The 19,931-nt window shown below is 42.2% G+C and overlaps 2 protein-coding genes across 9 annotated transcripts in view; both read right to left on the bottom strand.

Annotated features, from left to right (window-relative positions):
- The window catches only part of RRM2B (ribonucleotide reductase regulatory TP53 inducible subunit M2B), a 37,068-nt gene extending 28,792 nt beyond the window's left edge, over positions 1-8,276 (bottom strand). For 2 of the 3 annotated variants that reach the window (XM_043483813.1, XM_043483812.1), the window contains exon 1: positions 7,822-8,086. In XM_043483813.1, the coding sequence (XP_043339748.1) occupies positions 7,822-7,869 (48 nt within the window). In that variant the 5' untranslated portion in view covers positions 7,870-8,086. Of the gene's footprint in view, positions 1-7,821; positions 8,087-8,185 lie in introns of those variants that run through there. The other variant, XM_043483814.1, reaches the window with a different exon arrangement.
- Positions 8,277-16,789: 8,513 nt separating this feature from the next.
- UBR5 (ubiquitin protein ligase E3 component n-recognin 5) overlaps positions 16,790-19,931 on the bottom strand; it is a 133,864-nt gene continuing 130,722 nt past the window's right edge. For all 6 annotated transcript variants that reach the window (XM_043484024.1, XM_043484026.1, XM_043484029.1 and 3 more), the window contains exon 59: positions 16,790-17,402. In XM_043484024.1, the coding sequence (XP_043339959.1) occupies positions 17,190-17,402 (213 nt within the window). In that variant the 3' untranslated portion in view covers positions 16,790-17,189. The remainder of the gene's footprint in view (positions 17,403-19,931) is intronic.

Here is a 19,931-nt window from a genome sequence, read left to right as displayed (position 1 = left end):
CAGCACACCAAAGGCCTTGATTATATGCCTAAGATAGCACATAGCTCACTGAAATTTAATTCTCTGTCTACAGTTTCCTCTAGACTCCGCTTCTTAACAGTAAAAACCAGCTTTACACTTGTGGAATCCTTAGAGCTTAGCATACAGTCTGGCCTTTACTCAATATTCATTCCACAAACATTTAGGTAAATTTCTAAAATGAAAGTGGTCAAGTTTTTTTGTTTATTTGTGCCACCATTGAGGACCTTGCTCAAAATTGTAACTTGTACTCAACTTCTGCAATCAAGATTGCCGGGAGAAGTATCAATAACCTCAGATATGCAGATGACACCACCCTTATGGCAGAAAGTGAATAAGAACTAAACAGCCTCTTGATGAAAGTGAAAGAGGACACTGAAAAAGTTGGCTTAAAGCTCAACATTCAGAAAACTAAGATCATGGCATCTGGTCCCATCACTTCATGGCAAATAGATGAGGAAACAGTGGAAACAGTGGCTGACTTTATTTTGGGGGGCTCCAAAATCACTGCAGATGGTGATTGCAGCCATGAAATTAAAAGACTCTTGCTCCTTGGAAGGAAAGTTATGACCAACCTAGACAGCATATTAAAAACAGAGACGTTACTTTGCCAACAAAGATCCATCTAGTCAAGGCTATGGTTTTTCCAGTGGTCATGTATGGATGTGAGTGTTGGACTATAAAGAAAGCTGAGCACCGAAGAATTGGTGCTTTTGAACTGTGGTGTTGGAGAAGACTCTTGAGAATCCTTTGGACTGCAAGGAAATCCAACCAGTCCATCCTAAAGGAGATCAGTCCTGAATGTTCATTGGAAGGACTGATGTTGAGGCTAAAATTCCAATACTTTGGTCACCTGATGTGAAGAGCTGACTCATTGGAAAAGACCCTGATAGTGGGAAAGATTGAAGGCAGGAGGAGAAGGGAATGACAGAGGATGAGATGGCTGGATGGCATCACCGACTCAATGGACATGAGATTGGGTGGACTCTGGGAGTTGGTGATGGACAGGGAGGCCTGGCGTGCTGCGGTCCACGGGGTCAAAAAGAGTCAGACATGACTGAGCGACTGAACTGAACTGAACTGAGGACTTTGCAATCTCAAAAAAGCTTTAAGATTCTGAGACACTGCAGTTTCAGGCTCTATAACAGGAGGACACATAAGAGCATGTCCTCTAGGTCCGGCACTGAGGCTGCTTTTGAACTGACACCACACAGATGCTTTATATGCATTTAATCTGCTTCATCTGTACAACAAGTTAGTCAAATTGTAATAGTATTCCGATTTTACAGATGGGAAAACTAAATCTTGAAGTAGGTAAATAACACACCCAGGATTCCACAACTGGTAAGTGGCAGAAATAAGATTAGAACTGAGATAGGTTGAAATTCAAAGCCTTGCCTTAAACTACATCTCTGTACGTGTGGATGGCAGCTAGATTAGGGCCAGTGTGACGTGAAAGTGTTATTCCCTCAGTTGTGTCTGACTCTTTACAACCCCATGTTCTGTATGGAGCCTGCCAGGCTCCTCTGTCCATGGAATTCTCCAGGCAAGAATACTGGAGTGGGTAGTCGTTCTCTTCTCCAGGGGGTCTTCCTGACTCAGGGATCGAACTCAGGTCTCCTGCACTGCAGGCAGATTCTTTACCATTTAAAAACCAGAATTCAAAACAGTGAGGTAAACTAAAGTTATAAAGAGTGCATGTATGCTCACTCAGTTATGTCCATCTCTTTGGGACCCCATGGACTGCTGCTCGCCAGACTCCTCCATCCATGGGATTTTCCAGGCAAGAATACTGGAGTGGGTTGCCATTTCCTCCTCCAGGGGATCTTCCCCACCCAGGGATTGAACCCGCATCTCCTGCATTTCCTGCACTGGCAGGTGGATTCTTTACCACTGAGGCACCTAGGAAGCCCCTAAAAAGAGTGTAAACTACAACTAACCCTTGTTCAACACAGGTTTGAATACACAGGTCCACTTATCTGTGGATTTTTTCCAATAAAAACAATACTATTCCATCTGCAGTTGATTGAATCAGTGGCTGCAGAACAGTGGATATAGAATGCCAGCTGAAAAGTTATATGGGGATTTTCAGCTGCCAAGAGTCAGGCTCCTAAGCCCCCTGTTATTCAAGGACCAATTGTACTATCTCCTGCTAAACAAAGTTAATTTAACAAATGGTACTGATGTAACTAAACCACTCAATCTTAAAGGAGATCAACCCTGAATATTCATTGGAAGGACTGATGTTGAAGCTCCAATACTTTGGCCACCTGATGCGAAGAACCGACACATTGGAAAAGATTCTGATGCTGGCAAAGATAGAGGGCAGGAACAGAAGGGGACAACAGAGGATGAGACGGTTGGATGGCATCACCGACTCAGTGGACATGAGTTTGAGCAAACTCCTGGAGATGGTGAAGGACACAGAAGCCTGGCGTGCTGCAGTCCATGGGGTTGCAAAGAGTTGGACACGACTCAGCAACTGAACAACAACTGATGTAACTAGTGAAATGACAGGAGGAGGAGATCATCAAATATGACTGTAGGAAAAAGTAAAAATAAAAATGAGTTCATTAGAAATAAAGTTGAAAGAACCAAAGTGATTTGCTGCTGCTGCTGCTAAGTCGCTTCAGTCGTGACCGACCCTATGTGACCCCATAGACAGCAGCTCACCAGGCTTCCCCGTCCCTGGGATTCTCCAGGCAAGAACACTGGAGTGGGTTGCCACTGCCTTCTCCAATGCATGAAAGTGAAAAGTGAAAGTGAAGTCGCTCAGTCGTGTCCAGCTCTTCGCGACCTCATGGACTGCAGCCCACCAGGCTCCTCCATCCATGGGATTTTCCAGGCATGAGTACTGGAGTGGGCGCCATTGCCTTCTCCGCAAAGTGATTTGACGCTGGTGTAAACCAGCCAAACTGATGAGGCTTAAAGCAGTGGTTTTTAACTGGTCCAAGTTTCAAAATCTCAGAGAAAACTTTCTCAGAATGCACTCGCCTTCCCCTTTACCAGATTAAAACCACCATGTATAATGAGATCATGAAGTGTGTTGCTGAGGAGGATGTATTTCACAGGTGAATGATAAGACAGTAAAGATGAGATTAAAAATCAATGTTTTGGAAACTGCTACCTCTACATCAGAACATGAAGTAAACCAAATGACCATATTTCACTCCACACTGTTCATTATAGTACAAAATTGTGTTCACTTACAATAAGCACTTAGTATTATTATTCATGCTTTCAGGCAAGTCATTTAATCTGATCATAATCACCTGTAAATTAAAGACTAACATTTGCCATACTTGTTTAAAAGGAATGTTACAAAGATCAGAGGAGATAATATAAATAAAAATACTTTGCATACTCTCAAGTGTTACGAACTTTTAAAATTGTTTTGTGTTACTATTAACTGTTGGGATGTTTCTGGCCTTAGAAAGGTGGTCTTCCATAATTCATGAAGTAATTAGAAAATTGCTGGAAAGGCTTAAAAAGTGAGCTATTCAAATCCCAATTTAAAAGGTTGAGGTCTTCAGTCAACAAATATTTCAAACTTATCTTGGCCCACATTGTTCTTCCTTGAGTTCTTTTGGACTACACTTGCTTTTATCACACTATGCAGCATTTTGATATGATTTTGCATTTTTCTTTTTGTTATGTATTTTGTCTTGGGGGTACAGGTCTATATGCAGAGCTGAAATTCTTTACTTTTACTCTATTTGCTGTGCGCACCACACTGACAATCGGGAATGACATCACAAGCAGCAAGCCTTTGGCAGCAAGCACCCTTGCTCTGAATGGAGTTTGAAAATGCTGATAATTGATCAACATCTGGATCTGCAAAAACTGCTGATGACGACAACTATCTTTAAACGACTTCCAAGTGAAAGTCACATTTGAATACATATATTCTTCCTGTTCCATCATGGTAATATGTGGATTGTTAAGAAGCTGAATTAGGGGGCTATTGGAAAGATCCTGCCATGTGAAGAGAGGGGCTTTAACGAATACAGACCTTTGAACTGGGCTACAGATGATAATATTGCTTATTTTCCTGATGATGAAAATCCACACACATTTTAAAATACTGTCAGGAGGATCATATATCCCCAAATTCTAGGCTCTCCAGGGCATTCTCTGTGGATGTGGGCTAAGAACTCATATTTTAGAAGTAAAGAACAATATGGAAAAAGTCATGATGGCATGTGCCATTTTTAAGAACTGGAAGTAACTTTCTAAATCTGGACTTATGGTATGTGGGGGACAATGGAAGAAAATAAAACCAGAAAGAAGGCAGAAAACACTTCACAATTTTTCCAAGTGTGCTCTGAAGAACTGTGTGGTCTCTCTAATGTCAGAAAGTGCTCAGCACCTGGAGAATAACTGAATAAATCAGACAAAAACTCTTGCTTCTCACCTTACATGTTTAACAAGAATTTAATATGAATAAACACCCCCACCAACCCAAGTCATTAACAACAGTAAGAAGTTACAAACACAAAAGCCTTTAAAAAATCAATTTGATCAATAAAGAAGATATGGGGTTCAGTTTCAAGACGTCAAGAAGGCAGCTGAAAATATAACACTATGGTAGGTAGAGCACTCTCTCTACTCCTCTCTCATGGCGTGAAGATCCTATTAGTAGTCGGCAAGAGGATGGATGTGATTATCCAGGGAGAAGCTACAAGGCAGCAGCACAGCTGAGAATGCAGACTAGAGAATGCAGGTATTTCTCTTGACAGAAAGAGAAAGGGCAGGTGGAGAAAGAGGCAGCTGGGATTAAAAGTGACAGAAATGGACAGAAAGCAAAGGCAGAGGTGACCTGACTTGGCTAAAGCAAAGGACCAAGATGAGATGAAGAGGAATTCCCTAAAGTATCCACATTGTGGGTATCAATGGGACTAAGGCGTTAGGAATTTTCTGGGTCAAAGATTTTCAAACATCTGCGGGAGCTAGGAGGCTCAGATTTCAACTCTTCCCATTTACCGCCCCCCCACCCCCCCAGGTGCTGGCATTCATTGTGGAGCACAGTTTAAAATCATTCCTATGGAGAGTCATGGGAAGTTTCTGAGTAGGAATTAACACAAACAAGGGTACCATGAGAAAGAGAAACTGAATATCCACATGTAGGCTGAATTAGAAAAGAATCTTAGATTTTGGTAGCAATGACAGTGTCCATTTCAGAGGTTGAAATGACAGCCTGAATTAAGATGTAGTAGTTAACATGAAAAAGCTGCTTTGCCAGTCGAAGGAGCTGGGCAGTTTGGTGCGGGAATTAAGACCCTTTGGGGAGTATTTATTTGAGGGAAGTGACATGGAGGCATAGGTTTATTGGTAGATTAATTTGGCAGTGGTAAACAGGATTGGACAGGTGGTAAGACCGAAAGTAGAGAGACAACTAATTTGTTGTAACCGCACAAGTGCTGAAGTGAGGAAAACGTGAAAGTTTCTCATAGGCATTCCTTGGTAACTTTCCACTGTCTTTTTCAGAATGGTGCTTCCTGATTCTGGTCACCTGGTCCCAAGAAGTGCCAGGACATGCAAGGGCAGTCATCTGGGTCAAGACTCCCTAGCTAGCATTCACCCTGCACTGATCTAGACTGGCATTCTACACAGCCCCTTCTTCCTAACCACCTCCAGTTACACGACTTTCACTAGCTTGCCTTCACCTCTCTCCTCCTCCTCGGGTGAAGTAGAGTGTTTGAATGCTGTCAGAGTTATACACTATTCGTAGATGTTTTCATTCTCATTTTCCCATTCCCACCGAATCTGACAAAACAGGTGGAATACTGGTCCAGGAGCGAGAACTTAGTTTTAAACCTAGATCTTGGTTTTAAGCTTGAGTTGTGTGGTCCTGGGCATATCATTTCAAAAACAGGGGCTATCAGTTAGATTAATGATAGTTAATTTGGGGAAACTATCAAAATTTTGGACCCCCTTCCTCTGGAAATTCACAGCTGCGCATATAAAACCTACAAACTTCAGGAGATTCATAAGCCCCCTTCAAGCTCATATATAAACTCTTCAAGACAGTGTTCTTAAAATATGTGTACCATGATCCAGTGGTTAAGACTGTGCTTCCACTGCAGGGGGCACGTGTTTGACCCCTGGTAGGAGTAGTTTCACATGTAGCTTGGCGTACCCGAAAAAAAACAAAACAAAACAAAACTGTGTACCAGGATCATCTGAAGCGCTTGTTAAAAATGCAGTCCCAAACCCATCCCAAGAGACTTCGATTCACTATATCTGGGGCGTAGACCCAGATATTTACATTTCTTACAACGTTTTCCAGGTGATTCTGATGCAGGTGGCCCAAGCTGCACCAATATGTCTATAGAAATAAAGTACTTAAGGCATCCTTGCATCTCAAGTTAAAAACTGTGAAACAGGTGCTCATTGAACTTCATTCTAGATCTAAAGTTCTGCCTCTGTCTTTGTGGGTCTGTACTGAGATATGGATAATAAATAAAAATTAACTTCCAGGTCTTAAGTCTGAACTGTTGGAGCTACCACCACAAACAAAAATATCTGAATTGTCCCATTACAGTAGGACAATGTGTTTGTTTCAAAAGAGGAAGAGAAAGTTTGAGGGCTATTTACAATTTGTTAGTTACTAAATGTTTACAAAGTCAAAATAAAGTAAAATCCCAAATCTGGAAGCTACACCTTTCTGAAGAAATGTAAGAACCTCTGTGAATCTGAGAGCTGAATCTCTGGGAGCTGAAACTCTATTAAAAATAATCAAAGATACCACACACAGCAACAGGTTTAGAAGTATCTACAAAATAACAGGGTAAGAAAATTATAGCACAACAATTTTAACTACCCTACAGCTCTATAGCATAATGAATCCCAGTGTGTTTACTGTTGTTATGTACCTCTACTAATATAGAAGGGCTTCCCTAGAAGCTCTGATGGTAAAGAACCTGCCCACAATGCAAGAGACCCAGGTTCCATCCCTGGGTCAGGAAGATCCCTTGGAGAAGGGAATGGCTACCCTCCTGTGTTCTTGTCTGGAGAATCCCATGGACAGAGGAGCCTGATGGGCTACAGACAGTCCTTGGGGTTGCAAAGAGGCAGACACTACTGAGCGACTAAAACTTTCCCTAATATAGAAGCCGAGAAGATGAACACGTTAAGGTAGGTTTTATTAAGCACCCACAACTTCCGTGATACTTTGCATAAAGCACATTACTTAATTCTTTGTGAAGGAAGTATCATTTCCACTGTAGAAATGAAGAAAGTGGTACCCCCAAAGATTCATAGCTCGTTTAGCGGAGTCTGAGGAAAACTGGTCTCCTAACCTGATCGTTGCCATTGTTATGAGGACTTCCCGAAGCCTTTCTACTGATCAGTTCACCCCATCCACCTGTGTCAGTTTCTACACGCATCCTTCCAAGTCCTATTAACCACCCCAGAGATGGAATGCATTTCTCCAGTAGGGCCACCAGTCCTCGGCCCTAGCCTCAACCTCCCCTGCCAGGGCTCCAGAACAGGGAAGGATGGAAGAGGGTGCGCCCTGCCGGGATCTGAAGTCTCAGGGTATTGCCCTCGGGTCGCCCCGAAACAGAACAGAGCAGAAACCCGGCTCCCTCCTCACCCCTACGCGGGGACGGCCTTCTGGGCGCTCGAAAAGACGAAACGAGGCTGCGGCGAGAGCTCGAGGCCCGGCCTACCCCGGGTCTCAGGAGGCAACGAGTAAAATCTACCACACAGGTCCTGCACTTTGCAGGTCCCCGCCGCAGCTCGCAACCCAGAGGCCAGGCGTGACAGCGGGGCGGGAGAGGAAGCGACAGCGCTGTTTACCTCCTCTGGCTGGGGCCTGGCCGCTTCCGGCCTTTCCGGGTCTCCCATCGCGCAGACTCCGCCAGAGCTACTGGAGCAGGGGAAACCGAGAGCCTCGGGCCACTGCAACTGGGACAGAACCAGGTGGCCGGCGGGTGCTCTGAGTAGGCCCCGCCCCCTGGTGCAGGGACCGCTCCTACTCCGGCCGGCCCCGCCCCGCTCTACGGCGCCGGCCGACCCCCGCTTTCTCGCCTGCCCATTGAGGACCTGTCCCCGATCGGGCCTGGCCCCGCCTCCACACACACGCTGGGGCGCGCCCACTCCGACTGCCCCGCCCCACTCCACTGCGCCGGCCCCACCTCCCGCCGCAGCCGGAGTAACGTACTCGCCAAATTTCGCCACCGCGCGGGCACCGCCTTCCGCCGTAAAGGTCTCCCCTTGAGCCTGCCAACCCGCGCCCACTGCACCTCGGGCCCCACCTCCTCCACTAGGTCCCGCCTACTGCGCCTTGGGCCCCGCCTACTGAACCTCTGGGGCCACGCCCATTGCACCTGGAGCCCCGCCTCCTCCACTAGGTCCCGCCTCTCCAACTGGCCCCGCCTCCCCTCCCGGCCCGCTGCCTTCGGCCCCTCCGGCGTTTCGGTCTTCTAGCCTCTCAGTGCTGGAGGTGCCCGGACCTCTTACGATCGAGACTGTCCAGCTAGTTCTCGCCGTGCGTCAGGAACACGGTTTATGTCGCGCTAACTCGGCCTAAATTAAAAGACGCTTGCTCCTTGGAAGAAAAGTTATGACCAACGTAGACAGCATATTAAAAAGCAGAGGCATTGCTTTGCCTACAAAGGTCCGTCTAGTCAAAGCTATGGTTTTTCCAGTAGTCATGTATAGATGTGAGAGTTGGACTATAAAGAAAGCTGAGCACCGAAGAATTGATGCTTTTGAACTGTGGTGTTGGAGAAGACTGGAGAGTTCCTTGGACTGCAAAAAGATCAAACCAGTCCATCCTAAAGGAAATCAGTCCTGAATAGTCATTGGAAGGACTGATGCTGATGCTGAAACTCCAGTACTTTGGCCACTGATGTAAAGTACTGACTCATTGGAAAAGACCCTGATGCTGGGAAAGATTGAAGGCAGGAGGAGAAGGGGACCACAGAAGATGAGGTGGTTGGATGGCATCACCGACTGGATGGACATGAGATTGAGCAAGCTCTGGGGGTTGGTGAAGGACAGGGAAGCCTGGCGTGCTGCAGCCCATGGGGTCGCAAAGAGTCGGACACGACTGAGCGACTGAACTGAACTGAACTGAACTCGGCCTATCCTGAGAGGTGGCCGGGTGGCTGTCGGACCGCACATTGGAGGAGCTAAAGAGGAGAGAGCGCTCTTCCAGTGTGGAGCGGTGGCAGAGGGAAGCCACGCCCTGGGTGGGAAAGGGGGGCGTCCCCGTGACACCGCGAGAGAGGAGAGAAAGCTGCCCAGCTTTGCTCTGAAGCTCCCGAGAAGGACAGGTCGGGGAAAGTGTGCGGGAGGAGGCGGGGGGCGTGCGGAGGAGGAGGGGGAGAATAACGGAGGAGGGCGTCTGAAGGCCCTGTTGGACCTCGATCACCAAACTAAGCCTGTAGTGACACTTGACGAGCTCTTAGCAAGTGCCGGGCGCCGCGCGCGCTCTGTGAGCCGAGCCGCGGGTGCCCGGACGCCTCAGCGCCCTGCACAGTGACGCCCCCGCCCTCGGCCGGCCCACCAGGAGCTCCGGCTTGGGGTGAACGACTGAGGTTACCCGGCCCGAAGTAGAAGGCGCCCGGGGTCCCTGCGAAACGCTCTTTTCCAGGCCCAGAGTCGAGGAGTGGACGGAGGGACAGACGCTGGGCAGCCCATGGGCCTGTTTCTCAGGGGAACTGTCTACAGGTAACTGCCCACAGAACGAAAAAATAGTGGGGTTCAAAAACAAGAACTGAGGCGAGAGAGATTTGCTTAAGTCGTTTGAAGCTGAAATGTTGAGGGAACCCTTGTCTGGCCTTGACAACAGGCACCTGTTTTGTGATTAGTTGCGGGAAGTGGGGTTCAAACAGGGTAGATAACTGAGCTTTGAAAATGATGAAGGTTTGTTCTCAATCCTGCCCTAGAGTGGGGGATGAGCGCTAGCCGTTCTTACTTAGACAACTACTAGGGGCCACGTGCTGAATAAACAAATTTCCCATAGGTTAACTTTAAATAATAGTTAAATAAGTTCTGTGAAGAAACTGAGTCTTAAAGAAGCTAGAAAATTTATCACAGGCCATGTGGAACTAAACAGAGCAAAGTTTCTACCATTTAAGTCATCAGACAGTATGTCTCCTGTTTGTCAAACATCTTATGTGTATTGAACGTGCAAAAGTGAAGGAGTCTAGTGAAAAAGAATGTGGATTCTGGAGCCATGTCATCTGGGCATGAATTCTAGCTCCCTGCTTTATTAGCCGTGCTGCCTTGGACAAGTTACTTACCCTCTCTGAGTCAGTATCCTCAGCTCCTTCCATGTAAGACTGTTGCGTGGATTTACTAATACATTACATGCAAAGAAACTACTGGGGCAGAAAATTACAATGGTAGTTTCCAAGTACACTACTCATCAGACTATGCTAGAAGTCATAGAACAGAAAGGCTCAACTGAGTTGCTTGAATCACATGGTTTATTAAATTAATTGAAAATATACATTAAGGGGAAAGAGATGGAGAAGCTAACCTATGTAAGACGGGATTCAGAAAGGGAAGGAAGTGGAAGGATCATTCAGGTTAATCATTAATACTCATGTATCTTGTCTTTGCTGCATCAGCCTTCCCAGCTGGTGGAATAATTACAAAAGCCAGAATTGAGGATGGGCATGGGGGTCTCCGCAGTAGAGCCAACATACCCTTGCTCTTTTGGAAGGATGCAGAAGCTAGTAGGCCTGGTGGTTATTTTGGGGATCTCAGTTGTCAGTTTTCTGGATCCAGCCAGCCGGGGGTCTAGTGCTGTTGATCAGCATGTGGTTAACTTCCTCCACCTGGTTGGGATTTTACTGTCTGCAGAATAACTGCAGGGTTTGGGGCTTCCCAGGTGCACAAGTGGTAAAGAACCTGCCTGCCAGTGCAGGAGAAATAAGAGACGTGTTTTTGATCCCTGGGTCAGGGATGATCCCCTGGAGCAGGGCATGGCAACCCACTCTTACCTGGAGAATCTCATGGACAAAGCAGCCTGGCGGGTTACAGTCCAGGGGGTCGCAAAGAGTCAGACACTAATGAAGCAACTTAACCCATGGCTCAGCATATTAACTACAGCCCTTGAGAACAATTAAAGGTCCTCGACTTTATTTTATAGTCAAATTATTATTTTTTCTTGTTTGCCTACTTTCCTTTGTTTCTGCATTTTCTTACTTCTCTTATTAAATCTGCTCTTTGAAACACAGGGAAGGCCTAGGAGGCTAAAGTTTTTCTACCAACAAGAGTCAAGGGTCACAGGAGTTCTGTCCTTTAGAAGGCCCTGCAGGGTCCTGCTTGGTTTCAGAAGAATTGCTGGATCATATGGTAGATCTATTTTTAAGTTTTGGAGGAATCTCCATACTGTTTTCCACAGTAGTTGTATCAATTTACAATCTCACCAACAGCACACAGGGGTTCTCTTTTCTCTACATCCTTGCCAACATTTGTTATCTCCTGTCTTTTTGGTGGGCTTTCCTTGTGGCTCAGACAGTAAAGAAGCTGCTTGCAATGCAGGAGACCCAGGTTCAATCCCTGGGTTGGGAAGATCCCCTGAAGAAGGGAATGGCTACCCACTCCAGAATTTTTGCCTGGAGAATCCCATGGACAGAGGAGCCTGACAGGTTATATATAGTACATGGGGTTGCAAATAGTTGGGCATGACTGAGCTTTTTGATGCTAGCTATTTTAACAGGTCTGAGTTGATATATCATTGTGGTTTTGCCTTACATTTCCCTAAGGATTAGTGATGTTGAGCATCTTTTCATGTACCTTTGGCCACTTCTATATCTTCTTTGGTAAACTGTCTATTCAGGTCCTTTGCCCAACTAAAAATTGGTTTGTTGGCTGTTTTGCTGCTATTTGTTTTACTTACTTTGGGTATTAACCCCTTATTAGATATATGGCTTGCAGATATTTTCACATTCTATGGGTTATCTTTTCATTTTGTTGATCACTTCTTTGGCTATGCAGAAACTTTTTAGTTTGATGTTGTCCCACTTTTAATTTTTTTGCTTGTAATTTAGGTGTCATATCTGAAAAATCATTGCCAAGATCTGTATCAGGGATTTAAGGGATTTTTTCCTATGATTTCTTCTAGGAGTTTGATTGCTTCAGATCTCATATTTAAATATTTAATCCATTTTGAGTTAGTTTTTGTGAGTGGTGTAATATTCTAGTTTCACTCTTTTACATGTGAATATCCAATTTTCCCAGCACCATTTATTGAAAAGACTTTTTCTCCAGTATTCTTTCCTCCCTCAGATATTAGTTGACTGTATATGCATGGGTTTATTTCTGGAATTTTAATTATGTTCCATTGGAGTGACTGACTTTTAACAAAGAGAATACATGGCTTTTAAGTCTAGTTCATAAAGAATATGAACAGCTTTTGCCTGTTTTTTTCTACCTTTTGGAAAGTTTGCCTTAGAACTTAGGTACCATCCTACAGGAATCCAAAAACTAGACTACAAAGAAAGATGACATGGAGAAGCCAATGTAGGAAGGACCTGAGGCACCCAATCAATAGGTACTATCAACTTCTTGATGTGTGAATGAACAAACTATTAGAGGATTCCAGCTAGCAGCCATCAAGTCTTCCTTCCACTTGAAACCCTGGACATCAGAGACAAGCCATCATGATGGTGTCCTGCAGAGATTCCTAACACAGAGTCTGTAAGCACAGTGAATGATTGTTTTATACCGCTAACCTTAAAGATAATTGGTTGTGCAAACACAGTAACTGGAATAGCCTCCAATCTACCTACAGAGATTTGTGTGGTGTGACTGAAGGCAGCTTAGCCTCTGGTGCACAAAGTGTGTGACTTCATGCTACTACTGGCTTACAGTGTACCCGCAGAGACCCTCATTTCTCCAACCTGAATGGTGTTAAATTCTTTGAAAATTTTAGTATATATATTGTTTTTATTATAATGAAATTATGTACAAACATAAGACAAGTTAGAGACTATTTCATTATTCTATGACTGTGGTATCGTGATTTATAATAAGCAATACATATTTGGTCTTTTATCTCTGTTTCTGGCACTGAGCTCCTCAAATCCTCAGAATTTCCGAAGTAATAATAAAATGGTGACTTTTTGGACCACTCATTAGGATAGATTCTGGTTGCCAGGGGCACCAAGCAACTTTTCCTCAAACTCCCCGTGGATTGGCTGTTGGCTGGTTTAGTCGCTAAGTCGTCTCCAACTCTTGTGGACCCCGTGGATTGTAGCCCACCAGGCTCCTCTGACCATGGGATTCTCCAGGCAACAATACTGGAGTGGACTGCAATTTCCTCCTCCCTCCAGGGGATCTTCCCAATCCAGGAATCGAACCCAGGTCTCCTGCATTGCAGGCAGATTCTTTACTGACTGAGCTATGAGGGAGGCCCTATGGGCCGGAGGTTGAATCAATCACCAGTGGTCAGTGATTTAGTCAATTATGCCTGTGTGACGAGGCCTTCATAAAAACCCGGGAAGACTGGATTCAGACGGCCTGGTGCCTGGTGAACACACAGAGTTGCAGAGAGAGGGCATGGAAGCTCCACACCCTTTCTCAGGCTTTGCCCAGTGTTTATCTTCCACCCAGCTGTTCCTGAGTTATACCCTTTTATGTTATCTAGTAAGTAAAATGTTAATTTTGAGTTCTGTGAGCCACTTCAGCAGATTCATCAAACCCAAGGAAGTGGTCATAGGAGCCCCTGATTTATAGCTATTCAGAAGTACAGGTAACTATTCACTATTCGGGCTTGCAATTGGTTTCAGCAGTGGAAGCTGGGTCTTTACCTTGAAATTGGATGCTATCTCTAGGCAGATAAGTGTCAGAACTGAGTTGAATTATAGGATCCCCTGGAGAAGGGAAAGGCTACCCACTCCAGAATTCTGGCCTGGAGAATTCCACAGACTGTATGGTCAGTCCATGGGGTCGCAGAGTCAGACCATGCCTGAGCAACTTTCACTTTCACCTGGTGTCAGCACATTGCTTGGTAGTTTGGGGGAACCCCTCTGCATATATACACACCTACATATTGAAAATGGGTGCTCAGGACCTTTAATGACCATGACCAACTCACTTAATTATAATCATACATTCCAAAAAATTGTGGACCTGATGTTTGGGAATGCAATCTCCAGAAGGGCTGGAGACATCTGACTTCAGCACTTACCAGCTCTGTAACCTTGAGCAAATTATTTAATCTGTGCCAAATTTCCTCTCGGTGAGGATGGTAATAGTGCCATAGAATAAAATGATATAAAAGAACGCATTTGATACACTGCCTAGCACACAGTAAATACTCAATAAAAGAGAACTTTCATGTTTGCAAACAATCCAGTGATTTTTAATTTTATGAGGTAATGTAAGATTCTTTGCTTATATTTAATTCATGGTATTTTGATATGACTAAGTCACATTTTAAATACATTTCTGTATTAATCAAACGATGTTTAGGGAAGAATTAATCTCTATGTTAATGCCTATCTTTAGGTTAATGTTAACAGTGAAATTTTTTTTACCCAGGCACAAGAGGAAGAACCTAATCCAGGAGTAGATGATTAATAAAAGTACTTTTCCATAAGAAGGAAAGGTTTGGCTCTGGGGAATTTACCAACAGGGAACTTTATATTCATGAATAGAAGGAATGCTCTGGACAGTGTTTCAGAATCATCTGGGATGCTGTTAAGAATAACGATTTCTTATGAGTTATTAAGTCGAAATGTGATTGAGAGGATGAGGAAAGCTTAGGAATCTGCATTAACAGGCATGAGACAATCACACCTTCAGAAGCATAAGAACTACTACCTCAAGGGAAGATCTCAGTTTTAGACCTAGACATTGGACTACCTCTAAATAGACAAAAATACTATCTTTAGGAGATAAATTTATCTTTAGGGGCAAGTACTAAATATAAATAGTGAAATTACACTATTTAAAAATCTTCTTAAGTATTCCCCAGGAAGCCATTTATAGGGCACAATCTTGATATTCAGGTAATTCAGGGGGAAAAAAAAAGTAGCAAAACTTTGAAAACCTTGAGTAAAGTTCATTCTTGGTCTTCACTTCCTAAATTTGTTTTCAAGTTCATTAGATTTAATCACTAAACAAGACCAAAAGAGAACTTTATTTTATATGACTTTATTTTACATTTAGAACCATTTTATGCTTTACTTAAAAAAAAAAAAAAAAACCAACAACAAAAAAAACTCACTCTGCTTTTAATATTCCTAAAAGCATTTTAACCAAAATCTTGATTTAGGAAGACTTAAGACATTGTGCATTATTTTAAATACTTTCATTCTTTCAATAACTATTAAAAATAAGTTCACAATTAGGTTTTCAAATGTCCTAATCATATCTAGTTTGTTCTCATTTAATATTTTATCAATTCCATCATGTGCATACAGAAGTTTTTCAGACACACTGATGAAAATCAGTTCTTAATCTAATTACTATTTCATTTATTCGGAAATAGCATTTAGACATAAAAACCAATGTCTCATTTTGTAAAATAACCTTTGGTTAATTTACACATCTAATACATCATATTAAGTTTTAAGTAGTACAATGAGTTTCACCACTGTTGCTTTAGTTTTTAATATTTTTGTGTCAGCAGGGCTGAAAATAATGTGGTTCAGTCTTCTGAAGGAAGTTTGTTTATATATATATATATACACATATATATATATATACACACATGTATAATAAAGCACAGTGCCTCTGAATGTGAAAAACATCCCAAAGGCCAGGAGTCCTACAAAGGAACGACAAATAAGGAAAGACTCCAGAGACTCTCTCCTCATTTTCAAGATGAAAAGTGACTGGTCTAAGTCACATTATTGAAGACATGGTGAAGAAAAGTGTTCCTTATTATGCCACTGAATAAAGCTACTAAAACCACAAGAATTTAGAGATAATGATCCTAAGCTACATAGTTAATGGATCATCAAAAAAGAACTTCAGTTATTAAACATAACTGGATTGACTTCTGATGCCAAGTAAGGCTCATTTTACTTCCCCCATTTGTATAAAAGAAAACGTGGCCTGGCCAGTGCCATTCAGGATTCTCTGCTAACTGTAAAATGTGGACCAATTTCCTTCTGTTTCTTATAGTCCGTGTGTACATTCAGTTTTTTAAAACAAAATTTTTATGCACATAACCGTGTCGAATACTGTATTGCCCTTAGTTTAAAAAATGTACAACTACATAAATAAAAACTATTGTTTCTTCAGTATTACTTGACATTTCTTCTGTAATTTATTTAAAAAAGTAAATGTAACAAGATACTTAAAAAAGGCTAGATACAAAAGTAGTTAAGCTGCTCACGAACATTTAAAATTTTCCAAAATGTATCTTCAATAATCATGATCTTATAAAACATTTTACAGTTATCAGAAAGTGCCCAGGCTGAATTTACATAACTGAAATGCCTTAGTACAAATGTCTAGTTAGAACTGAAGTGCAGTATACCTGACTGACTGCTCATTGAAATAGGGATACAAAGAAAAAAGTTGATTGTGATAAAGTACTGTGCATTGGCCCCCATCATATGTACAAAAAAGTGCCCTCAAATGAACAAATTACATGCAAAATATTAGTGATATCATTTAATATCCTAGAGCTCAATGCAGTCAAACTGCAATAAAAGTGGTTTTTATAGGTAAAAGTGATTTCATTTCTTAAGATCTGAATGTTCAGAACTTTTTTACAAGTTCCATATACGATACACAACCGCAGCCAACCACAAATTAAACACCATAAAAAAAGTTAAAATGAAACACAGAACATACTTAATTTTTTATTTTGAAATTCCCTATTCCCTCTATACAAGAACCTTTGCTGAAACACTTTCCACAAAGGCAGCAGTGAATTTTCAGAACGTTTTACATTTTTTCCCCTCAGCAAAAAGATAAATCACAGTGTAAATTATGTTGTTCTGCTGTCATCTTTGGCTGGGGTTAGACCCAGAAGTTGTTGACTAGCAAACCATTATAGTCAAATGTTGCTAGTGCTCCTCAGGCCTTTAAGCTACAAACTCAGCAAGGAATGTTTGCATTCATCTCTTTAAGGTAAAGGTACCACAGGGTATGCGACAGCATCAACTTCCATAAACTCTTATAGACAAATGGGAAAAATCTACAAAATTAGCGAGTAATATTACACAGCAATACACACATTTTATACTCTACACAAAACCAAAATTCTTGGTCTTAATGGCGAGTAGCAATTTCTGTTTGAGAATCTGTTTAGAGGAATAGAGTGGGACGTAAAGTCGAGAAATGCAAGTATTTGCAGTAGGAAGGTGTTGGTCATCTGGTGGTCTTATTGTGATGGAGGGCATAGGCTGAAATCCTTCTTCACTGGCTGGTAATGAAGGGCTTGATGTCCAAAAGTAAACCTAAACATGAGTATAATAATTACACGTTTGGCTTTTAAGAGATTAACATTCAACCCTTAATTCTGGCAATTATACATACAGCCCCATTCTTGTGTTAAAACCTACAAAGGGGTATCATTTAGAACTGTCTTTTAAATTTCTTATATTGAAAAGGAAAGTTTCAGGGTTGGAAGAGAAAAAAGTGTCAGCTATGTAGAAAAGTGACTATGTTTCAATGCCTCAGCTTCTCATTTGTAACATGAGGCTACCTGACCAAATGCTGTCTAAGAGCCCTTCCTGTTGCTAAATTTCGCAGAGCGTCTCTTAGTGGGAATAAGGCACAAGGTCTCTGAAAAAGGTTCAAACTTCACAGAGGCTATCAAAAAGTTATTCTGCATTTTATCTACTAGCAAAACCACCCAATATTTTTTAGTGGTGCACTGTGATATACAATAATTTTGTAATAGTAATTAAGTGTCAGACAGCATCTACTGTACACCAAAATCCATGCAATAAGCCATGCTAACATTGAGTTTTAAAACACATCTCATTTGTGTAATATAGTATAAATTATTTTTTCTTTAAATAAAACCAAAGATATACTTTCCTGAAATATTTTTATTAATACATACCTTTCTTCATTGATAGTAGACAGTGACTATCTCTTAAGGTAAAGCTTTTAAAATCTTGCATTTATAGTACACAACTAAACAGACAAATAAAAGGGCTTCCCAGGTGGCGCTAGTGGAAAGAACCAGCCTGCCAATGCAGGGGAGGTTAAGAGTTGTGGGTTCCATCCCTAGGTTGGGAAGATCCCCTGGAGGAGGACATGGAAACCTACTTCAGTATTCTTGCCTGGAGAGTCCCAGGTACAGAGGAACCTGGTGGGCTACAGTCCATAGGGTCACAAAGAGTTGGACATGACTGAAGCGACTTAACACATACAAACAAATATATTCATTATCTCAGAGTGACTAGGAACCCTAAACTAGTTCCTGAAGCATAGTTATGTGAGAAATCTCATCTAGAATTCTACAGGAGGAAGCAGGGAAAAACGAAACTCTTCAAGTGTCAGCGTCTCCAAAATCTTCAAAGAATTTATAAAAGGGCTAGAAGGTACTGTAGACATAAACCTGGCCCAACCTACTCATTTTACAGGTAAAAAACAAACAATGTAAAGTGTTTCTCCAAGGATAAATGTGGTTACCCAGAGCCAGATTACTACACTGCTGGAAAAAGTGTAGAAGTTGGAAAAAGATAAAGACATAACAGAGGACTTCTCAAAACTTTTACTAGTGAACTATGACTTTCCAAGAGGGAAATACACTATGTATGTAGTTTTATTCCATACATAACCCTAGGGCTAGTAATTCAAGGGAGAAGAGTTTAGGAAACCGTTATATTCCTATGTCCCTAAGACACATATGGAAAAGCCTAACAATATGTGAAGATAACCTCCCAAAAGAGGAAGAGGAGGAGGTAAAGGACACCGTGATATACTGCTAAGCCCAAAGAATACAGGAGTTTAAAGAGTGAAGCTCACAATTAAAGCTGCTGCTGGACATTTTGAGGCCCCCACAGAGGGAGATATTCTCTCTCTTTTGTAAAAGACTGAATAGTTAGCAAATTTCTCTTCTAGGAGATGGCAGAAATGCAGTGGGATTTTAACTTGGCTGACTAGACAGGACATATTTATTGGTTTTGCTCTGAATCCAGACTGACTACAGGAACCCTAATAAGCAACTCAGGTACTCCTAAAACCAACAGGTACAGATACAGTATCTGCACTGGTAGGGACTTCAGGATTGGTCTACAAGTTTATGAAAGTTAAAATACATGGAATTATAAGGAACGAACCTAGGGAGAAGCCTAGGAAACTACCAGATGGCCAAGCCAAGAACAAAAAAAAACCTGACAGCTAGGACTGCTGGACAACCTGTCTTGCTACAGTAGGGAAATACTGGAAGGCGCCTGGGGCCATGTGAAGATGAAGGAATGCTAAACGCACGGCCCCCTCCCCACAAAAAGTAAGTTACTAACTACCTTTCAAGGTAAATCGGAAACTGCAAGCTCTGTGCTTTCCTGCCCAACTATTTCCCCCTCTCAAATAAAATTGGGGGATATATCTAGAAATTGTATCATTTTTTATACATTATAAACCTCTATGTATACATTATATACATTATACACAGAGGTTTGGAATACTGTGGTTTAGAGGTTTAGAATACTGAGAACTAAGGCTGGTTCAACAGGGGCAAATGTCATAGGGAACTATGAGGAATATGAATAGAGATTTTCTGAATAAGGAGTGTCCCTCAAATTTCTACAAGAAAGTCTACAGGGGACTACCTTTTAAGGCTAATGGACAGGTTGATTTGGATATAATCACAGTTGGACATAAACGCTACAGACTTGATAGACTTCAATATGATCAAAGTTTATACTGTCTTAATTTATGATTTATTGTCTTAATTTATTAACTTAATAAGTAATAAGATTAAAATCATAGACCATTCCCTTCTCCAAGGGATCTTGGCAACCTAGGGATCG

Source organism: Cervus canadensis, chromosome 12 (assembly GCF_019320065.1).
Source record: "Cervus canadensis isolate Bull #8, Minnesota chromosome 12, ASM1932006v1, whole genome shotgun sequence".
NCBI classification, from domain to species: Eukaryota; Metazoa; Chordata; class Mammalia; order Artiodactyla; family Cervidae; genus Cervus; species Cervus canadensis.
Note: the sequence above shows the minus strand (reverse complement) of the source record. Positions and strands in the feature narration are given on the sequence as shown.